The following is a 12,500-nucleotide window of genomic DNA, read 5'->3' as shown; positions in this document are numbered from 1 at the left end:
TCCTGAGCTGTTCACCCATGCAATCTCTGCATCATTAGCTAGACTGCAGCAGCTCCCTGAGGTTGATCAATGGCCCTGGATGGGGAAAGGGTGACTTAACCACACAGGCTGACCTTCTTACATGCTCTCTGCAGACATGTGTTTGGAGAGCTGTCTGTCTGTTCTAAGAAGTAGGTTATACTCCAGCAAGAGTACACTATGGCACACAGGATAATTAAATCATATAAGTGTTACATTGTTAATCTGATGAAATAATGAATAGTATATTTTAAACCAAAGTGGCATTTCTTGTATGTGTACATTTCTGCAACATTGTCCTTGTTATGGGTCATATCATGTTTTTGTCAAAGCAGTTATTGTTTATAATCATAAAATGTATATAGTATTTAAGAAGATAGACTCTGAATGAGTGCAAGATTAAAATATTCCGATATGAGACTTATGAAGCTCAGTCCTTGAATCCATTCTGCTTTACAATGACAACAAGCTCAACATTTAGACTAGCCTCAAACACACACAGACAGACAGACAGACAGACAGATCTCTTGGATTTCCTCATGATTTGTACTCCATACCTTCGGTCTCTGTGTCATCACCGTTGGAGAGCTCATACAGGGTAAACACTGAGTTGGTCATGCCGCTCTTAGAGACCTGAGAGAGAGAGCGAGAGAGAGAGAGAGAGAGAGAGAGAGAGAGAGAGCGAGAGAGAGGGAGGAGAGAGAGAAGAGAGAGAGGGAGGAGAGAGAGAAGAGAGAGAGAGAGAGCAAGATGGAGAGAGAGAGAGAGGAGAGAGAGAGCAGAGGGAGAGAGAGCGAGAGGGAGGGAGAAAGAGCAAGATAGAGGGAGAGAGAGAGCGAGAGGGAGAGAGGAGAGAGAGAGAGGGAGAGAGGAGAGAGAGCAGCGGGAGAGAGGGAGAGAGAGAGCGAGAGGGAGAGAGGAGAGAGAGAGCAGCGGGAGAGAAGGAGAGAGACAGAGATAGAGAGAGAGGAGAGAGAGCAGCGGGAGAGAGGGAGAGAGAGAGCAGCGGGAGAGAGGGAGAGAGACAGAGAGGGAGAAAGAGAAAGATAGAGGGAGAGAGAGAGAGCGAGAGGGAGAGAGGAGAGAGAGAGCAGCGGGAGAGAGAGCGAGAGAGGGAGAGGGAGAGAGAGAGAGAGAGGGAGAGGGAGAGAGAGAGAGGAGAGAGAGCAGCGGGAGAGAGGGAGAGAGAGAGAGAGAGAGAGAGAGAGAGAGGAGCGAGAGAGCAGCGGGAGAGAGGGAGAGAGAGAGAGAGAGGAGAGAGAGAGCAGCGGGAGAGAGGGAGAGAGAGAGAGAGGGATTACACAGTTGCAATGCACTTCTCTATGGCAAAACATCCCTCTTTCCCCCTGCATTCCACAGGCTATGGGGGAGTCAGTACACGAGTATGAAACCATGTGTTTCTGAGTGAGTAAGTAGCCAACACCAAGATCATGGGTTACATACACACCTCTGGATTAAAGCATCGGGTAAATGAATGATACTGCCCAGGTACACTAGAAACTTTCAGTTTGTTATTACACTTCTGTGAATTTCTCGCACCACTGACCACCATGTTGACACATTTAAGATTTCTCCGAAAGTGTGACTATCCCCAGGATGTGTCTGTGTTGGGGACACTCCGACCAGTGTTCCTAAAGAGCATGTCCAGACAAGTCACCACATTTTTTTTGTTACTTTGACATTGAGCACAATGGTGACTTTGTTTTTATGTCAAGGACACAACCAGGAACCAATCACACATAAGAACACAACCAGGAACCAAATCACACAGAAACCAATAGAGGCCATCCGAAACTGGACCGGGCCAAGCCTGGTCTTGGACGGACACCGGCCACATTCCTCTGAAGCTCTGGTCTCAGACGTGCCTAGAGGAGTCCAAGACGGTGGTGCTCCTCTGCTCCCCCCCCAGCCACTGCTGTCTGCCTAGAGGAGTCCAGGGCTAAGACTGTTGTGTTCCTCTGCTCCCCTACCATTCCTGTTTGAGGGGGCGGCCATACTATCAGGCCTCACCTGGCAGCACGTGAAGTTGGGCAGTTGGGGGCATACAACTCTTCCTGTCTTTTTCTGTAGTTTTTTTTTTTTAATTATTTTTTTTTTACATCTGGCATTACACGCATATACCAGCGAACCCAGCTCTCAGACCCTTTTCTTTTCCTTGAATTTCTAGAATTGAATGTCGATTTCGGACAGGAAGTAGAAGCAGTGATGATATGTTACCCATTGGTAGATGAGCTTGCCCCACTCCTCTGGTCTTCGCCACATGATCAGGCAGCGGCTTTTGTTTTTGTCCATCCATTCCAGGTTTCCTGAGGGTGAACAAGCACAGGAGAAGGAGCCAGTGGGTCACTCAGTGGACACAGTAACGTTTGAAGACGCAGGCCGAGATTCTGGCAAAAAAAGTTGTTGATATTTCAGCTCGACAGCTAATCAAATTACACCCCTCCCTTCCGTGCTCCTGAAGCAACATGCTGAATGGCTGGAACCGTGTACGGCTCAGTCCAAGCTTTGTTTGTTTCCCATTTACAGAACCAGGACTTTAAACAGGAACATCTGATTTATTTGGAGCACACACAGAGTACGGGCAGCTAGACTACCCTGTGGAGCAATGAGAATCTGACAAAAAGTGCGTTGGATTGTAATAGCAGACCTCTCCTTCAATTTCCACAATATTAATTTAGCATGACCATGTGAAGAGGAGATTTCACACATATAAAATGTCATCAGTACCATGAAACACACAACACTGATCTTAAGTGCATATGTAGGACTGTGAATGATCCTTCTAATTAGCCTTTTGTTAAAACAACACTGCAACAATTTGCCACTTTCTGAGGTATGTTTCTTTTACGAGCAACTACTTCTGGTGTCATCTTCAAGTGAATCTTAATGGCATATGGTCATGTGAAGGACAGATAAACACACCTGTCGTTCCCACTAGCTGTCCAGGCTATGCGCGGTGTAATTTTGTTGCGTCAGCACACACCCCATGAAAATGTAAGAAACAGCACATCATCGCCAAGAGATGCCACAGGGCAGTGCCAACTGGGCTGTTGGTGGTGATTGCAAGGTGTTTGAATGCTTTTTAGCCAAAACTCCATAATGCTGCTTTACATTCATTTTTTCTGTGCCACTTCATCACATCTCTTACAGTCAATGTGCTTTGTATGCCTTTCCTTAAGAGATGCTTTCCATTTTTTTTTTTTTTTAAAGCCCAAAACAGGACATTTACAAAGTATCAGATTCTTCACAAGTACACTTTGTTCTGCCTAAACACTGTAGGTAATGTGAGTCAAATCTACTGCACAACATCTTCTCATCTTTCAGTTAATGTCATCATCCCAAATTCTGAAACACTTGACTAGACTGTGACTAGATTAACTTTGTTACCTTTTTTCCTCAGTTCTTCAAAGATGATCTGGATCGCCTCCACTGATAGTTTTCCTGGGGAACTGTTAAGACTAATAACATCATAATACATCCTCATCTTAGCAAATAAAAATATGAACTATCTAACACAGCATATAGTTAATCAGAATCTAGCAGCAATAAGATACACACCACCAAGCCTAGAGATTTTCTTCAATATATTACATATTCATTTCTATCTTCGAATTGCCCAAAGACATGCAGCAGTCAGTATAGGCGCGTTATTTTCAGTCCCTTAATTTCTCCTTAATCTGTTGGTGTATGACAACTGGGGTTTCTGTGTTGTGGCAGTCATTCGCAGCTGACTGAACCAGTAAATGGTGACCCGTGAAAAGGATACTACTGATTTTAAATGGTGACCCATGAAAAGGATACTACTGATTTTAAATGGTGACCCGTGAAAAGGATACTACTGATTTTAAATGGTGACCCGTGAAAAGGATACTACTGATTTTAAATGGTGACCCGTGAAAAGGATACTACTGATTTTCTTGTTGTTGAAGAGCGGGCTCTCCTGGGCCTCGAGCACGTCCAGCGTGTACAGCTTTCTGTGTCTGCAGTAGGACAGCGCGAGCGAGCACCAAGCCGCCAACTGCTTCTGTCGGGTGTCAACATTGGGCTGTAGTCTGTCAACCGAAAGGCACACACTCGAAAATGAGGAAATGTCGTCCAAAAGCATGTTAATCTGCACTGAATTTTTGAATAATTAACTGCACAAAGATCCAATGCACATGACAAGTTGACGTACCAGAATTAAGCAGAGGTAAAACCTAAATATTAGCTAATAAGCTAGTTAGCTGGCTGGCTAACTTGTGACAAATGAACAGCGTGCCTGTCACTACAAAGCAAGACATTGTCAAAGTAGCTCTTGCCCTACAAGCAAATTGAAAAGGCATGTGAGGTAAAGAAGACTTGTTCACGTAGCTACATTTACAAAACAATGTAACCGCAGCAAATAAATATGAAATGCAAATGTTAACGACAGTTAGCAAGTGCAGAGTTGAACACTTCCCTAGCACACTAAGCTAGCTGGGGTGGTTAGGAGAAATCATCCGTTTTATGCCCAACCACAGCGACAGCAAGTAGAAAATAGTTACAAGGAAGCATAATATAAAACTGCGATAAGTGTACATCTTTGCAAACCAAAATCTACTACTCACGTGAAAAACGGGGGGAAATTATACTGCCAGGGCCACTCAAAACTCATTGCAAATCTGACTTATGTGAAGCATCAATCCTTCTTCTGTTGCATCATTCTGCATTGCTCATCAGGGGGGACAGGACCTCTTCTGCCCCCTTCTGGGAAGGAGCTCAACATAGTCCGCCGATTGATATACCGTAGCTCACCACTGACACCTGCTGTCGGATATTCTCTCCAAGCTTTGTATTTTATTTTAGTAAAATAAATTATTGCAAAATGGTTTGATTTTTTCGCTCTAAGGCTTTCAGCAGAAGTTGTATTTGTTCCTCTGCAGCAGGGTGGGAGAAAATGCTCATTCCCTCACTCATTGAAAACTAAAAGCCTGGAAGCTGTCTGTCACAAATAAAAGTATTATTTTGAACTCATGACAAAATCAAATGAATTAAACATTAAAAAGGCTGTTTACAAAACGTGGCCATTGGCCATCAAAGCAGTGCAGATCTGCTTGATAGACACTCCAAAGATACCGAACTATCCCTCTTTACTGAGTTCTTTACCGAAGTACCCCTCTTTACAGTGCCCCTCCAAAAATAACAAGTTTCACTTTCATAGCACTAGTGAAATGTAACCCAGAATTGTTCAAATGCCAAGTTCGGCTCTGGGGAGTTTCTTCAGCTTAAGGACCTCTTCGAACAACACAAGTTTTTTCAAGGAGAATGTAAAAGAATAAAATATATAAAATATATTTAAAAGACTTAGTACTTCCCAATGATACACATAATCAACACATTGATTCATTCACACATGCACATTATGACGACTCCTTGTACATAATATATTACCTGCATGATCTCCATCTCCTAATGGACAGAGATTTAATAATGCACGTAGAGATTTTCTGTGCATTGTCACCATTCAACATTTCAGATGATTTGCCTGATGGATGACGACAGAAGTAGAACAAGAACAGTAGGATGTGTAAACCATTCTTTATTTAAGCAAATACAGCCATTTGGAGTATTTTACAGCATAAATATGCCCTTCTTCTATATACATTTACACTGACAAATCTTTTCATTAAATCATAATTGGAATGTCTTTACATATCATTAATGCTTACAAATAATAGCTATGTTCATAGTTTCTCTTAATTATATAAATCTATATTCTGGTACCACTGCATAGCAGAGCGCAGTAGTTTGTTATACAGTTTTAAAAATCTTGTGCCTTCATGTCAAAAAAGTAGGTTTTAAATGTCAAAAAATGAACTGTGTGTGCGTGTCGTAGGTTCCCATGCCATTACCTGCGAGGCTATGGTAGTAGCTGTCTCTCTGTACATCTCTATGTTACATTAAGACACATTTTCCAGAAAGGCCACATTGTGAAAATCATCTAAAAGATAAATAACATGATGGGCTCCTGAATTATTGGAAGATTTAATGGACAATCTGACATCCAAAAGAGTCAAACCTATGGGTATGAGCTATGGGTGGGCCATCAATGTGGAACATAGATCACTAAACCCCTGGAACTGCTGAGAAGGAACGGAACATAGATCACTAAACCCCTGGAACTGCTGAGAAGGAACGGAACATAGATCACTAAACCCCTGGAACTGCTGAGAAGGAACGGACAACAACGGGGTGGACTATAAAAAAGAACAAATATACAAAGTCAAGTTAGCTAGAAGATAAACACAAACACATCAACTGTCTGAATGGACAGGATGTTCTCTGTGTACTGTGCCCTCATAATTGTTATGACCTTTAACCCCTCATATTCTCCTTAGATTTCCCTGTCGACAGCCTGGATGTAAAATCTCATACTGAAGGATTGTGGGTGACTGTAGGTTGCAGAATGTGTCTTTGTAAGTGATATCCCCGTCCCCCGCCCGTCGCCCCAATCTCTTCACATTAAAGGTGCATTACACTACTGCAGACACCCTCTCCAACCCTCTGCCTGTGACGTCACCACTGCAGTGAATGGAGAGACAATCCTGGGAGCTTGTGGACGAAAAAAGACCCCAGAGAAAACTTCAAGTCATATCTGTTAAATAAATTAAAGAGGCTGAGCTGAAAGCTAAAAATCTTATAGAGAGCTCAGAGAGTTCCTATCTATAGCCCTGCCTTTCCTTCCGGGTTACCCACAATGCCACGCTGCGAGATTTGTGTTTGCACTGTGTGTGTTCATGCTGGATCTTATAGCGGACCGGGCATAGTAAGGTGATGGGAGGGGTTGGCGGGGGTCATCCTGAGTAGAACATGTTCTCAAACTCGTTGAGGATGAACTCGACGATCTGGTTCTGAAAGATCATGAACATGGTGATGTTGGCCGACTCCGTCTCTGGCTTGAGAAGCGTGGGGCCGAACACGATGGCCACGTTCTGCACCGTCATCCGGTTCTCCTCACCATGCTCAATCACCCTGAGGGATAGAGAGAGAGAGAGAGAGAGAGAGAGAGAAACAGAAAGAATACAAATTAAGTAAAACAAGTCAGAGGTGTTGTACATAACAGCATGGTTATAGTCAGAGGTGTTGTTATATAGCACAATGGTTATGGTCAGAGGTGTTGTTATATAGCACAATGGTTATGGTCAGAGGTGTTGTTATATAGCACAATGGTTATGGTCAGAGGTGTTGTTAATAACATCTAGGTTATAGTCAGAGGTGTTGTTATATAGCACAATGGTTATGGTCAGAGGTGTTGTTAATAACATCTAGGTTATAGTCAGAGGTGTTGTTATACAACACAATGGTTATGGTCAGAGGTGTTGTTATATAGCACAATGGTTATGGTGAGAGGTGTTGTTATATAACACAATGGTTATGGTCAGAGGTGTTGTTATATAGCACAATGGTTATGGTCAGAGGTGTTGTTATATAGCACAATGGTTATGGTCAGAGGTGTTGTTATATAGCACAATGGTTATGGTCAGAGGTGTTGTTATACAACACAATGGTTATGGTCAGAGGTGCATACCTGCGTAGGTGCCTGAAGAGCAGCTCCATGGTGTCGTGGTTGGCAGGGGGGAGGGACTTGACCAGCTCACACATGTACGACACTTTATCGTGGTAGTCTTGGATCTCTGCAGAAAACATGAGCGAAAAACATGGAGGACATCAACTCAGTGGCCAAGGTATCAGTTAAACGTGTGTTTTCCTCACTGACTTTCATGTGTTCATATCTTTTAAAAAACAAACCCAGGGGAGAAAACACACACACTGGGAGAAAACACACACACACACACACACACACACACACACTAGGAGAACACACACACACTGGGAGAAAACACACACACTGGGAGAAAACAGACACACAGGGAGTGAACACACACACAGGGAGAAAACATGGAGGACATGTCCTCACTACCTCAGTTATTAGTTATACATGTCTTTTCCTCTCTGTCCTCCACTGTATGTGTAAGTATCTTTGCCACAAAAGACACCCAAAACAATGTCTCTAACCCCTCTCTCTAAGCAGACTAACCTTAGTGGAGGTGTGAAAGTACATTGATTCTATAAATCACAGATGGCAGATAAATCACAGATGGCATGTTTCACACTGCTAACAGTGTTAACGTTATTCCAGTGTCCAAACTAAAATGACCAAAGGGACCTGGTGTAGTTTTTGGGTAACCAATGCGGTGCCACAACATCATGCACAGAGTCTCAAGGGGAATCACACCTGTGATATACTGTATGACTGGGAGATGAGTCAAAGTCATTTATTCGTTTATAGTTTTATTTTATTGTTGTCACACAGCACGACACACAACAACACACACGTGCATTGGGCGGTGACACAGGACACACACGCACACACACAGACACACACGCATGCCAAAGAGGTCGCCGGTGAAACCCATCCTGAGCTGTCCTTCCTCCTGGGCACCTACAGAGGCCTGAGACGTGTGACTGCTTGCTAACAGTTAGATCCCACGGAACACACACACACACACAAACACAGAGACACACACACACGCACACACACACACACACACACACACACACAAACACAGAGACACACACACACACACACACACACACACACACAAACACAGAGACACATGCACACAAACACACACACACACACACAAACACAGAGACACACACACACACACACACGCACACGCACACACACACAGGCCTGAGACGTGTGACTGCTTGCTAACAGTAAGATCCCACGGAACTGTGATTCAGGAGAGAGTCATGTCTGGTGACTGGGTGTGGGTGTGGGTGTGGGTGAGGTATGCACTCTCGGACACACCCTGGGTTAGGAGGAGACCAATCTGTGCCCATGAAAAGTCACTCTACCTAGAATTCAGTGAGGTTGCACTGACTCAGAAAGGTACGCATCCCCCCCCCCCCCCCCACACACACACACACACACAGAGACACACACAGATGAATTTAGTGAGCTTGCACTCGGTCAGAAAGGTACGAAGAGCCCAAAGGGCCAAGATTTACATGATCAAGGTTTCATATCAAGGCTATATTATAAGGTGCAGAAAGTGTTAGGTTAATTAATAGTCCCCCTTCCCACACACACACACACACACACACACAGAGAACAGAAGCTGAGGTTATATCCACTCACTGATGCCCGCGATGAAGTTGTTGAAGTGGCTGAAGGGGAAGAGCGGCTCCTGCAGCTCCCTGAAGAAGAGCTTTAGGGACCCTGTGATCACATGTATGTCCCAGGGGCCGTCCTCAATGTTTATGTCCTCTGTCGATGACAACAACACAACTTGGTCAGAGATGCTCTTATACAGCAACATGGTTATGGTCAGAGGAGTTGTTAAAAAACGGCTAGGTTATGATCAGAGATGTGTTTAATAACAGCTAGATTATGGTCAGAGGTGTTGTTAAATAACGGCTAGGTTATGGTCAGAGATGTTGTTAATAACAGCTAGATTATGGTCAGAGGTGTTGTTAAATAACGGCTAGGTTATGGTCAGAGGTGTTGTCAATAACAGCTAAGTTATGTATGTCCCAGTGGCCCTCCTTTGTCAATGACAACACCACAACGTTCACATCCCACATCCATTCAGCCTCCTTAGCAGCCTTGTGAAGGAACGACCTCAGCATATCCAAGGTCATGGTCAAGGTCAAGGTCAAGGGGTGATGGGTCAAAGTCACAGGTTCTGACTCTATGCTAAGCCCTGAATAAATGCCCTGGTGTTCTCCCCGTCATGCCAACGTGAGGTGGCATTACCGTGGTCTGCTTTGCAGCGCAGCTTCTGGATGGTGGCCAAGTTACCGCTGACCCTGTAGATGCCATCAATCCCCAAACCTGTTCAGAACACACATAGAATCGGAGTCATTTACCAAACTACTCACCAAACCTCAAGAGTTACCAACTGGCGGCAAATCAGTAATACAACATTCAAATCCAGTGAAAGGTTTAGGCTGTATTTGGGTGTTTGACCTCTTGACTCCACCGTCCGTATGCACTTCTCCACGAAGCTGGGCACGGTGCGGTGCTCCTGAGCGCACAGGTTCGCCAGGTGGCAGCCAAACACGTTCTCTGGAGGATAAACAAGTGGCAAAAAGCGGGTCAAACTCCAGATCAACACCAGCTTCTGTGAGTCAAGCGTGGGAGTCAGCACTAATAAGAGGTCGCTTGACAATCACAATAAAATAATAATCAGACAAAACAAACAACAGCAAAACAACAGCAAAACAACAGCAAAACAACAGCTGACTCTTCAACACATCTGTCTCCGCTCCTCTGACGGAGAGGTGCACCCAACTCTTATGTAGCCCTTATGAAGCCATTCTCCTTGATACCCACTCCTTATGTAGCCCTTATGTAGCCCTTATGCAGCTCTCCTGTAGCCCTTATGTAGCCCTTCGCCTTGACACCCACCTCTTATGTAGCCCTTATGTAGCTCTCCTGTAGCCCTAATGAGTCCCTTCTCCTTGACACCCACCTCTTATGTAGCCCTTATGTAGCTCTTCTGTAGCCCTTATGTAGCCCTTCTCCTTGACACCCACCTCTTATGTAGCCCTTCTCCTTGACTGACTGTAGTGTGGGCCTCTTCAGCAGGAACTTGAGGAGTTTGGTGCGAACCTTCTTCTGATCTGCCTCTGAGGCAGAGCTTGTGATGCTCTGCTTGGGCGCTGGAAGAGACCAGAAAAATAAACATCAGCCTCAGAAAAAAATCACCCCAGAGTCTTACCCAAGACAGACACAAAGACAGAGGAAGAGACTTGCTGATGCTGGTTCTCAGACAGTCAAGGGAGTGGTGATATGTGAGTGTGTTTGTGTGTGTGTGTGTGAGTGAGTGTGTGTGTGTGTGTGTGTGTGTGTGTGTTTGTGTAAGAAATGGAGAGAGAGAGAGAGAGAGAGAGAGAGAGAGAGAGAGAGAACACGTCCTGACATTACTGGAGCTGGTTTCCTGGAAAAGAAAGTGATTGTTTCGGGACCTGCAATACTTCAGTGGTGTGGTAGGGGGCAGACTTGTCCACAGTCACACTAACCGATGCGCTTCTTGTCCTGTCCACTCTGCGGTCGGTCATCTACACCTGGTACTTTCTCATACACATCATCCTCTTCCTCTGAGTGATGCTGCTGATGATGATGATGATGCTGTTCCTGTTCCTGCTCCTGCTATAGAGAGGGACAGAGAGAGAGAGAGAGAGAGAGAGAGAGAGAGAGAGAGAGAGAGAGAGGGAACAGGAAGTGTTTGTTGTAGCAACTAATGACTAAGACATTTGAGCGTTAGAGTAGTTTGGATTTATTTTCATACCAAATAAACTCTTCATTGTGTCTCATATTTCCTCTAGCTATTTTCATGAATCCTCTTCCTTTAGCTCTGTCCAAGCTCTGGTGTTAGCTTGTCATCTCAGAGAGGATCTGACTGGACAACAGATCTGGTCACGGCCTGCGCCACACGCGGGCCAGACTCACCAGTTGCCTGATGGTGTCGTGGGTGACCTTGTGCCAGACTCACCAGTTGCCTGATGGTGTCGTAGATGACCTTGTGCCAGTCGCTGATGATGCTCTCCGTGTCGTACTGGATCAGGTACTCCGAGCCGTTCTGACTCTTCAGCTACACCAAGGAACAAAGAGACGAGAGCACGAGTTGGCATTGCTACCACTGATAGCATTGGTCTGATAGCCCCCACTCTTAGATTTATAAAGAGACAACATGGAACTCAGTGTCTGTGAAGGCGATACCTCGATAACATTCTTCTTGCTGGATTTCTCCTTGCCAGCTAGGCCAATCGTAGCCCCTCTGAGGTCCACGGTGAATTCCGTAAGGATCTGATTGCTCTTGTTCTGTGTGGATGGAACACTGGTTGACCATGTGTTCTGAGTGAGTCAGCATATTAACACTGGTTGACCATGTGTTCTGAGTGAGTCAGCATATTAACACCGGTTGACCATGTGTTGTGAGTGAGTCAGCATATTAACACTGGTTGACCATGTGTTGTGAGTGAGTCAGCAAATTTCGGCAAATGACACCAAACCCTTCAAAGCGTACGCTAATGGCCTGACAGCCGTGGGCAACCCCATCCAAACAGAGTCATTGGTTAGAGAGCAATTGTTTCTGGAGTCTATAGACATTTAATCGCAAATTTGACATTTAGTTTGTAAATCTTTCAAAGCCGGGTGTCCAGAAAGGTTACTGTTTTCCCACAGGCAGAGGTGTTGGTGCCATTGTAGTCTGGAGAGCTTTTGGCAGTGTTTGAGATTGACTCGGACTCGTATCCCTTATCTCAGTCTGGCCCCTAGGCAAACGTCTTGTATAAACTAAACTCCTAACTCCGGCCCCTCTACTTGCTCAAACACAGATTTAACACACAGAAGGGAGGGAACGTAGCCTGGATGCCAGACGAACTTAGCCACGCCCACAAATTATTTGGTCGGGAAGTTCGGTCTGGTGTCGCTCCGTTGGGGAGAAATT

At 44.8% G+C, this 12,500-nt stretch overlaps 2 protein-coding genes across 2 annotated transcripts in view; both read right to left on the bottom strand.

Moving 5' to 3' along the window:
* vps25 (vacuolar protein sorting 25 homolog) overlaps positions 1-4,744 on the bottom strand; it is a 6,288-nt gene extending 1,544 nt beyond the window's left edge. The window contains exons 1-5 of the mRNA XM_031561330.2: positions 4,605-4,744; positions 3,925-4,070; positions 3,406-3,459; positions 2,236-2,324; positions 576-651 (exon numbers count right to left, since the gene is read on the bottom strand). Coding sequence (XP_031417190.1) covers positions 576-651; positions 2,236-2,324; positions 3,406-3,459; positions 3,925-4,070; positions 4,605-4,651 — 412 coding nt within the window. The 5' untranslated portion in view covers positions 4,652-4,744. The remainder of the gene's footprint in view (positions 1-575; positions 652-2,235; positions 2,325-3,405; positions 3,460-3,924; positions 4,071-4,604) is intronic.
* Positions 4,745-5,555: 811 nt separating this feature from the next.
* Positions 5,556-12,500, bottom strand: part of LOC105909508 (rho GTPase-activating protein 27-like) — a 40,317-nt gene continuing 33,372 nt past the window's right edge. Inside the window, exons 10-18 of the mRNA XM_031560691.2 lie at positions 11,771-11,872; positions 11,544-11,642; positions 11,071-11,200; positions 10,585-10,710; positions 10,016-10,114; positions 9,803-9,880; positions 9,185-9,313; positions 7,565-7,670; positions 5,556-7,008 (exon numbers count right to left, since the gene is read on the bottom strand). Coding sequence (XP_031416551.1) covers positions 6,831-7,008; positions 7,565-7,670; positions 9,185-9,313; positions 9,803-9,880; positions 10,016-10,114; positions 10,585-10,710; positions 11,071-11,200; positions 11,544-11,642; positions 11,771-11,872 — 1,047 coding nt within the window. The 3' untranslated portion in view covers positions 5,556-6,830. The remainder of the gene's footprint in view (positions 7,009-7,564; positions 7,671-9,184; positions 9,314-9,802; positions 9,881-10,015; positions 10,115-10,584; positions 10,711-11,070; positions 11,201-11,543; positions 11,643-11,770; positions 11,873-12,500) is intronic.

This window comes from Clupea harengus, chromosome 23 (genome assembly GCF_900700415.2).
Source record: "Clupea harengus chromosome 23, Ch_v2.0.2, whole genome shotgun sequence".
In the NCBI taxonomy this organism is placed as follows: domain Eukaryota; kingdom Metazoa; phylum Chordata; class Actinopteri; order Clupeiformes; family Clupeidae; genus Clupea; species Clupea harengus.
The sequence above is the reverse complement of the archived record's forward strand: the minus strand, read 5'-3'. Positions and strand labels throughout refer to the sequence as shown.